We start from the raw sequence: 9,925 nt of genomic DNA, 5'->3' as shown, positions 1-9,925 counted from the left end.
GTTTACCGTTACGTTCCTTCAGTCTGTAAAATGAGCATTGTCATATCATGATTGACAGCGTTCAAGCGAGTGTTGTCTGAATTCTGCAGCTGCCCTCACATAGTGTCATTGCTGACTCCCTTCTGCAGTACAGCACCAAGCAGCAGGCGCAGACAGGGGCGACGAGATCCGGCAATCACACTGTGAGTGCATCTGCTGCACTGCCGCTGTGTAGACGAAAGTTTAAAAATCTCATTCATTTAGCAGTCATGGAGGTATCCACACCAAGTATGAGGCGCATGCATTTACCCGTAGTTCCTTCACACACAGCATTTTGGCAAGCTGCGCATTTGGTGTGACTTATCTGCAGCACAATGCTATGGCAGCTACCCGTTGGGCACATTTTCCAAGCGTAAACTGACCTGCGGCGATTTTATATGTTGCAGCGTGTCAGAATTCATTGTGGACTTCACCTCCTGCAATGCAATGGGAAAAATGCTTTAGTCTATAACAAACTTGGCATATAGCACATATATATCATGATGGGTAAGAGCTGCAGAAATGCTGCAGACAATCCACATCAGACCCGATCCATGTGCTGGGTTGCATATTGCCCAATACACGCTGCAGCCGAACGTTCGCTGGGAGTCATCAGCCGCTGCATATGGCTTTCTATACAATTGGGGCGAGCTATACAGATGGTGTTTTTCTTCACATGCACGGCCATTTTTTTTCCCTGACTGGAAAAACGCATCTGCAAATGCATATGGCATTTTCATTTCATCATATTTTTATACTCATGGAATAGTAATAAGAATCCAGGACTTCTGATTGTAAAACAATACTTACTTATCATTACTACTCAATAGAGGACACATGTAATTATTTAGTAGATGCCACTGAGCCTGGGTGCCATAGAGAGGAACCCAGCAGCAATTCCTGCAGCCTGGGTGCCATAGACAGAAGCCCAGCAGCACTTCCTGCAGCCTAGGTGCCATACAGAGAAGCCCAGCAGCACTTCCTGCAGCCTGGGTGCCATAGGAAGAAGCCCAGTGGCACTTCCTGCAGCCTGGGTGCAATAGAGAAACCCAGCAGTACTTCTTGCAGCCTGGGTGCTATAGAGAGAAGCCCAGCAGCACTTCCTGGAGCCTGGGTGCCACAGAGTGAAGCCCAGGAGCACTTCCTGCAGCCTGGGTGCCACAAAGTGAAGCGCAGCAGCACTTCCTGCAGCCTGGGTGCTATAGAGAGAAGCTCAGCAACACTTCCTGCAGCCTGGGTGCTATAGTGAGAAGCCCAGCAGCACTTCCTGCCGCTTGGGTGCTATAGAGAGAAGCCCAGCAGCACTCCCTGCAGCCTGGGCGCCACAGAGTGAAGCCCAGCAGCACTCCCTGCAGCCTGGGCGCCACAGAGTGAAGCCCAGCAGCACTTCCTGCAGCCTAGGTTCCACAGAGTGAAGCCCAGCAGCACTTTCTGCAGCCTGGGTGCCATAGAGTGAAGCCCAGCAGCACTTTCTGCAGCCTGGGTGCCATAGAGTGAAGTCCAGCAGCACTTTCTGCAGCCTGGGTGCCATGGAGTGAAGCCCAGCAGCACTTCCTGCAGCCTGGGTGCCATAGAGTGAAGCCCAGCAGCACTTCCTGCAGCCTAGGAGCCACAGAGTGAAGCCCATCAGCACTTCCTGCAGCCTGGGTGCCATAGAGAGAAACCCAGCAGCACTTCCTGCAGCCTGGGTGCCATAGACAGAAGCCCAGCAGCACTTCCTGCAGCCTGGGTGCCATAGACAGAAGCCCAGCAGCACTTCCTGCAGCCTGGGTGCCATAGACAGAAGCCCAGCAGCACTTCCTGCAGCCTAGGTGCCATACAGAGAAGCCCAGCAGCACTTCCTACAGCCTAGGTGCCATAGGAAGCCCAGCGGCACTTCCTGCAGCCTGGGTGCAATAGAGAAACCCAGCAGTACTTCTTGCAGCCTGGGTGCTATAGAGAAGCCCAGCAGCACTTCCTGGAGCCTGGGTGCCACAGAGTGTAGACCAGGAGCACTTCCTGCAGCCTGGGTGCCACAAAGTGAAGCGCAGCAGCACTTCCTGCTGCCTGGGTGCTATAGAGAGCTCAGCAACACTTCCTGCAGCCTGGGTGCTATAGAGAGAAGCCCAGCAGCACTTCCTGCCGCTTGGGTGCTATAGAGAGAAGCCCAGCAGCACTTCCTGCCGCTTGGGTGCTATAGAGAGAAGCCCAGCAGCACTTCCTGCAGCCTGGGTGCCATAGAGTGAAGCCCAGCAGCACTTCCTGCAGCCTGGGTGCCATAGAGTGAAGCCCAGCAGCACTTCCTGCAGCCTGGGTGCCAGAGAGTGAAGCCCAGCAGCACTTCCTGCAGCCTAAGAGCCACAGTGTGAAGCCCAGCAGCACTTCCTGCAGCCTGGGTGCCATAGAGAGAAGGCCAGCAGCACTTCCTGCAGCCTGGGTGCCATAGAGAGAAACCCAGCAGCACTTCCTGCAGCCTGAGTGCCATAGAGTGAAGCCCAACAGCACTTCCTGCAGCCTGGGTGCCATAGAGAGAAGGCCAGCAGCACTTCCTGCAGCCTGGGTGCCATAGAGAGAAACCCAGCAGCACTTCCTGCAGCCTGGGTGCCACATAGTGAAGCCCAGCAGCACTTCCTGCAGCCTGGGTGCCACAGAGAAAAGCCTAGCAGCACTTCCTGCAGCCTGGGTGCCACAGAGTGAAGCCCAGCAGCACTTCCTGCAGCCTGGGTGCCACAGAGTGAAGCCCAGCAGCACTTCCTGCCACGAGTTCCATAAGTGAGCACCAGCAGAAAACCGATGCCCTCTCCTTACACCGCTTCCTGACAACAATAGGCGGGTAATGGTTTTGACCCAATCAAAAGACGCGAAACACATCTGGTGAATGATGAGATCAGCTTGTGTCCAATCAGAAGCCGCGTTACAGATATGACAGCGACTCTGTGCCTGGTGTAAATAGAAGCGGCAGGACAGCGGAGTCACGTGACTGAGCGCGCCCCGCACTACAGCGAGATGAGTAATCAGTCACCGGCCAGAGCGGCCGCTCCTGCCCCGCTAACCCCGAGCCCGAAGCGGGACAACGGATACTCCGTGGGGCCTGCGACCCAGCTTATCGGCAGGGGTATGGCCGCTTACTGCATTACTACAGGGCGACACTGTGTATTATGGGGACATTGATAGAATGGCTGCATGTTCAGCGGGAGACATAGGGGCTGCATCACTTCCAGAAACAGCACCTCTCCTGTCCACGGGCTGTGCCTGGTAGTGCAGCACAGCAGCAGTCAGTGACTTTCTGATATGTGTAATGTCATTAGAAACCTGTGTGATCAGATATCTCACTGGAAAATCAGCCTGGCCCCACATACAGAATTGCTGCCCCCTGATTGCTCTAGGAACTGCCTGTTACGAGGAGGACCGTTTTATACCTTGTAAAAATCCCAGAGCTCACCTTATTCTGCTGCTCTTTTTCCTTTTTTAATAAATAGAAAACATGTATTATACTCACCAGGGGTGAGCATAGAAGTCATGGGGCCCCATAGCAGAAGTATAATGCACTCCCCATAGTCCTCCATATAGTATAATGCACTCCCCATAGTCCTCCATACAATATAATGTACCCCCATGGTCCTACATACAATATAATGTACCCCCATGGTCCTACATACAATATAATGCACCCCCATGGTCCTACATATAGTATAATGCACTCCCCAAAGCCCTCCATATAATATAATATAATGCACTCCCCAAAGCCCTCCATATAATATAATATAATGCACTCCCCAAAGCCCTCCATATAATATAATGCACTCCCCATAGTCCTCCATATAGTATAATGCACTCCCCATAGTTCTCCATATAGTACAGTTATATGAAAAAGTTTGGGCACCCCTATTAATCTTAAGCTTATTGTTTTATAAAAATTGGTGTTTTTGCAACAGCTATTTCAGTTTGATATATGTAATAACTGTTGGACACAGTAATGTTTCTGCCTTGAAATGAGGTTTATTGTACTAACAGAAAATGTGCAATCTGCATTCAAACAAAATTTGACAGGTGCATAAGTATGGGCACCTCACCAGAAAAGTGACATTAATATTTAGTAGATCCTCCTTTTGCAAAAATAACAGCCTCTAGTCGCTTCCTGTAGCTTTTAGTGAGTTCCTGGATCCTGGATGAAGGTATTTTTGACCATTCCTCTTTACAAAACAATTCCAGTTCAGTTAAGTTTGATGGTCGCCGAGCATGGACAGCCCTCTTCAAATGATCCCACAGATGTTCAATGATATTCAGGTCTGGGGACTGGGATGGCCATTCCAGAACATTGTAGTTGTTCCTCTGCATGAATGCCTGAGTAGATTTGGAGCAGTGTTTTGGATCATTGTCTTGCTGAAAGATCCATCCCCTGCGTAACTTCAACTTTATCACTGATTCTTGAAAATTATTGTCAAGAATCTGCTGATACTGAGTGGAATCCATGCGTCCCTCAACTTTAACAAGATTCCCGTTGCTGGCATTGGCCACACAGCCCCAAAGCATGATGGAACCTCCACCAAATTTTACTGTGGGTAGCAAGTGTTTTTCTTGGAATGCTGTGTTTTTTTGCCGCCATGCATAACGCCTTTTTGTATGACCAAACAACTCAATCTTGGTTTCATCAGTCCACAGGACCTTCTTCCAAAAAGAAATTGGCTTCTCCAAATGTGCTTTTGCATACCTCAGCCAACTCTGTTTGTGGCGTGCTTGCAGAAACGGCTTCTTTCGCATCACTCTCCCATACAGCTTCTCCTTGTGCAAAGTGCGTTGTATAGTTGACCGATGCACAGTGACACCATCTGCAGCAAGTTGATGCTGCAGCTCTCTGGAGGTGGTCTGAGGGATTGTCCTTGACTGATCTCACCATTCTTCTTCTCTGCCTTTCTGATGTTTTTCTTGGCCTTCCACTTCTGGCCTTAACAAGAACTGTCCCTGTGTTCTTCCATTTCCTTACTATGTTACTCACAGTGGAAACTGGCAGGTTAAATCTGTGAGACAGCTTTTTGTATCCTTCCCCTGAACAACTATGTTGAATAATCTTTGTTTTCAGATCATTTGACAGTTGTTTTGAGGAGCCCATGATGCCACTCTTCAGTGGAGATTCAAACAGGAGAACAACTTGCAAGTGGCCACTTTAAGTAGCTTTTCTCATGATTGCATACACCTGGCTATGAAGTTCAAAGCTCAATGAGGTTACAAAACCAAAAAAAGTGCTTTAGTAAGTCAGTAAAAAGTAGGTAGGAGTATTTAAAACAAGAAAATGATAAGGGTGCCCATACTTATGCACCTGTCAAATTTTGTTTGAATGCAGATTGCACATTTTCTGTTAGTACAATAAACCTCATTTCAAGGAAGAAAAATTACTGTGTCCAACAGTTATTACATATATCAAACTGAAATAGCTGTTGCAAAAACACCAATTTTTATAAAACAATAAGCTTAAGATTAATAGGGGTGCCCAAACTTTTTCATATAACTGTATAATGCACTCCCCATAGTTCTCCATATAGTATAATGCACTCCCCATAGTTCTCCATATGGTATAATGCACTCCCCATAGTTCTCCATATGGTATAATGCACTCCCCATAGTTCTCCATATGGTATAATGCACTCCCCATAGTCCTCCATATGGTATAATGCACTCCCCATAGTCCTCCATATGGTATAATGCACTCCTCATAGTCCTCCATATGGTATAATGCACTCCCCATAGTCCTCCATATGGTATAATGCACTCCCCATAGTCCTCCATATGGTATAATGCACTCCCCATAGTCCTCCATATGGTATAATGCACTCCCCATAGTCCTCCATATGGTATAATGCACTCCCCATAGTCCTCCATATGGTATAATGCACTCCCCATAGTCCTCCATATGGTATAATGCACTCCCCATAGTCCTCCATATGGTATAATGCACTCCCCATAGTCCTCCATATGGTATAATGCACTCCCCATAGTCCTCCATATAGTATAATGCACAGCCCATCCTGGTATAGATATCCCCCATCGTGGTATATGGCTCTCATCCTGGTATATAGCCCCCATTCTGCTGGCGCCGCTGTTGTTCAATTTTCAGAAGAAAAAAAACGCTCCCTTTCACCTTCCCATTGCTCCCACGCCGCACTGCGTCCACTTCTTAAGCCGGCAGCTGACTTCGGCGTGAGACGGGAGCTCATGCCATCACTGCCATGCGCCCTCGGTCACGTGCACGCCAACGTCAACTGCTGGCCTCTGATTGATCAGCAGCGTGTATTGCAGGACATAGACCTGATGGGTTTGTACACTGCAGTACATTTCAGCTGAATGTGCCTCCGAGGACGCACATCCAGCTGGTGTCGGTGACCCCTCGCCCGGTCGCAGCGGCAACCGTGGTCGTTATGCCCCTGATCACTCCATTACAGAGATATTCATACTTGTTGCATTTGGAGCGCAGTAAGAAATCTCTGCTTGCAGGCCAAGTGGGTGTTTCTTCAGAGTTTTCTCTGGGGGTGTGCGCTTTCACCCCTCCCTCCAAGATGCTGCGGAACTGTGTCTCAGAGGGAGGAGTGATAGCATCATCTCCCGTCCCCCCTCGTCAGAGAAGACTGAAGAAACACCCAGTTGAACTACAAGCAGAGATTTCACATAGTATGCTCCAAAAGCAACACATGTGAATATCTGTGATGGAGTGACGTAATGGAAAAGTGCTGCGACATAAGGGGAGCTCAGGGATTTTTACAAGGTATTTAAAGAAGTTGTCCAGTACTTTATATTACCCCTCCAATGTATCCCCCCGGGCCCCTAAGGATTTTTGTAATTAGCTTACGTTGCAGATAGCGCCGCTCACAGGCAGCATGAGACCCCGTGCTGACGTCACGACAAGTGAGGCGTGACTCAGCACTGGGGTCCCCGTGGTGGCTGCTGGGTTGTGGGTGGGGTTACCACCCCACGTCACACCCAGCATCCACTGCGCGCTTTCCCAATGAATGGGGAAAGGGAGAGCGTGCGGTGGATGCCGGGTGTGACGCAGCGAATAACCCCTGCCCACAACCCAGCAGCCACCAGTGGAACGCAGAAGAGGGACCCCCGGCTGCTGCCAGCACTTGTCGTGACGTCAGCGGATGTCGGCGCCGGCGGTCACGTGATGCCTGTGAGCGGCCAGTGATAGCGCCGCTCGCAGGCAGTGTCTGCAACGTAAACTGATTACAAAAATCCTTAGGGACCCCGGAGGGTATACATTGGGGGGGTAATATAAAGTACTGGACAACCCCTTTAACTAAAAAAATATAGATATTTTTTCATTTTCTATCGGCATAGACATATGAGGGCTTATTTTCAGGGCAGAGTTGTAGTTTTGAATTTACTTTACTATATAATATATTGAAAAAAAAACGGAGAGTACAGAGAAATGGTGGGGAATAAAAACACAATTCTGTCATTGTTCTTTGGATTGGGCTTTTATGCTGTTCACTGTGCAATAAAAATGACCTGGCAGCATAATTCTCCAGGTCAGTACCATTACAGCGATATGACACTCTTATAGAAGGTTTTTTTTCTATTATGTTTATCACATTGGCTAGTAAATCAATGCTGTATATGTCTTGTTTAGTCTTTATTTTTATATTGGGACTAGGAACGATTTTATGTAATATACTATCTTTTTTTTTCAACTTTAATCCTCCTAGGGGACTTGACGCCTTCAGCAGGCTCCCGATTTGCTGTACCACTGGGACCATGCCACTGTCAAAGACTGAAAGAGTCTTTTAATATCACATTCACACGTTGAGTATTTGAGTTTTGGTGTTTTTTTTTTTTATTATACTTTTTTTTTTCTGATTGTTCCATTCCTAGTTTCAGCTTACAAATACTGAGGTAAAAACCTCACTAAATACTCAATGTGTGAATGTGGCCTAAGTGGTTAAAACCCAGCATTTGCAGTTGCTGGCTGTATACACATAACTCTGGCATACACTACGAATAATGTGAGCTCACTCTTGGAGTATGTTCACACGTTCATGTTTTCAGTCTGAGTGGAGCATGCACAGCACATGGTCCCACTGTTACTGTGCTACTAGTACTATCCACACGACCACTTCACGGACCAGACCAGCGCAGGTACATGGGCGGTTCCTGCACACGACCACAATGCGGATGGGCACATGGAGCCAGTTATCTTTACAATTTGCAGTCTTGATTGGTAGAGATGGGTAGAGCGAATCGTGGGATGCCGGTCTATCGGCCAGGTCCGTAGTCTCTGGCCGCTGAGCAGGAGGCTTGGAAATCTCTTACCTTCTGGTATTCCCGGTGCAGCATCTGTGAGACACACTGCTGACATTGCACCAACCCTGGCAAATCAAAAGCTGGGCATACAAGAAAGTGAGCGATTCACAAGGCTCCCGTCCAGCAGCCAAAAACTACTGACCTGGCCCAAGGACCAGCGTCCCACGAATCAATCCGTGCAGCTCTATAGACTTCTCTATAAATTCAGCGGCCCGGTGAGCTTAGTCAGATGTATTACACAGACTGGGATCACGTGTAGTAGCAAATTTTGTATTTAATCTTCATATAACAGCAGCCTAGTATAAAATACATTTATGTTTTTATTATATTTCAAATAATTTTACAGATATCGGAGAAATTCATTCTAGATTGTTGGATCATCGACCCATCATTCAGGGCGAAACCCGCTACTTCATCAAAGAGTTTGAGGTCAGTCATTCCACTCCTATTTTCCCTTTTTACTTTTTTTCTCTTTTCTCATCTTCTGTATGTCACCCCATAAAGGGGTTATCCCACAAAACACTTATCACCTATACACAAGAAAAATGTATGATCGGGGTGTCTGACCCCTGCGATCCCAAGAACTGAGGTTGTATGAATGTATGACCATAGCTTAATTTATAATGGGAACAGTGGTCATGCATGTGAAATTCTCATTCCAAAGAACATATGGGTCAGTAGTATTACTCTTTATGACAAATATAAAGATCACAGCTATCTTAACTACTGTGCCCACAATATCAGGGATGACAGTAAGGCTGTTACAATCAGCAATAAATCAATGCACAAAAAGTAACACAACACGTTTAAATATAATATGTATAGTAGAATAAAAAGTGTACACAGCCCTGTTCAAATACCTGTTCCTGAGGCTGGAGTAAGATTTATGATGAGGTGCACATTCACTTCTTAATGAATCAGAAGCGTACTCTCCAACACAACACCTCATCAAGATCGGCAAGAGAATCGCCCCCTGAGACTTTTTGGGTCTGAGTCTGTCAGCATTGCACATCTAGAATTTGCTATTCACACGACCATATTTTCTGTCCGAGTGCTGTCTGTGGAAAAACTGACAGCACCCGGACAAATGTTGTTTAGTTGGGCAGTGCAGATGAACTATTGTTTTTAACTGAGCATGTGAAAAAATTGCAGCATGCACTAGTTTCTTCCAAAAATCAGATGAGGCTCACCCATTGAAGTCTATGGGTGCATGAAAAAAAATGGAGATCCCACACGGAGCCACAGTACAGCACCCAATTATTATGGATACATTGCAATTCTGTAACATAGGATACTGTAAATGATTAATAGCTGCCACTTTTAAAAAAGAAAAACTTGATTGTATATGGATGACAAGTGAGAAAAAAGAATTGCCCAACTCTTCTGGCTGAAACTGTTTTTATATGCTTTTGAACCTACCCTTCCTTGCAGTAGCTCTAAATCTGTCAGATTACGAGGGAATCTCCTGTGTAGGGCCCTCTTCAGGTCAACCCAAAGATTTTCAGGTTTCGACTTTGGCTGGGCCATTCCAAAACTTTGATCTTCTTCTGTCAAAGCCACTCTGTTGTTGGGGGTCCATTTCTAGTTAATGGCAAAAATGAATGCTGGCATGTTTAGGTGGGCTGCACTGCGG

General features: G+C 47.1%; 1 protein-coding gene across 2 annotated transcripts in view; it reads left to right on the top strand.

Moving 5' to 3' along the window:
• Positions 1-2,888: 2,888 nt before the first annotated feature.
• The window catches only part of BLOC1S5 (biogenesis of lysosomal organelles complex 1 subunit 5), a 53,551-nt gene continuing 46,514 nt past the window's right edge, over positions 2,889-9,925 (top strand). The window contains exons 1-2 of one of the 2 annotated variants that reach the window (XM_073678747.1): positions 2,889-3,112; positions 8,639-8,721. In XM_073678747.1, coding sequence (XP_073534848.1) covers positions 3,004-3,112; positions 8,639-8,721 — 192 coding nt within the window. In that variant the 5' untranslated portion in view covers positions 2,889-3,003. The remainder of the gene's footprint in view (positions 3,113-8,638; positions 8,722-9,925) is intronic. The other variant, XM_073678745.1, reaches the window with a different exon arrangement.

This window comes from Phyllobates terribilis, unplaced genomic scaffold, assembly GCF_046119375.1.
Source record: "Phyllobates terribilis strain yellow unplaced genomic scaffold, ASM4611937v1 Scaffold_4__5_contigs__length_816908805, whole genome shotgun sequence".
NCBI classification, from domain to species: Eukaryota; Metazoa; Chordata; class Amphibia; order Anura; family Dendrobatidae; genus Phyllobates; species Phyllobates terribilis.
The sequence above is the reverse complement of the archived record's forward strand: the minus strand, read 5'-3'. Positions and strand labels throughout refer to the sequence as shown.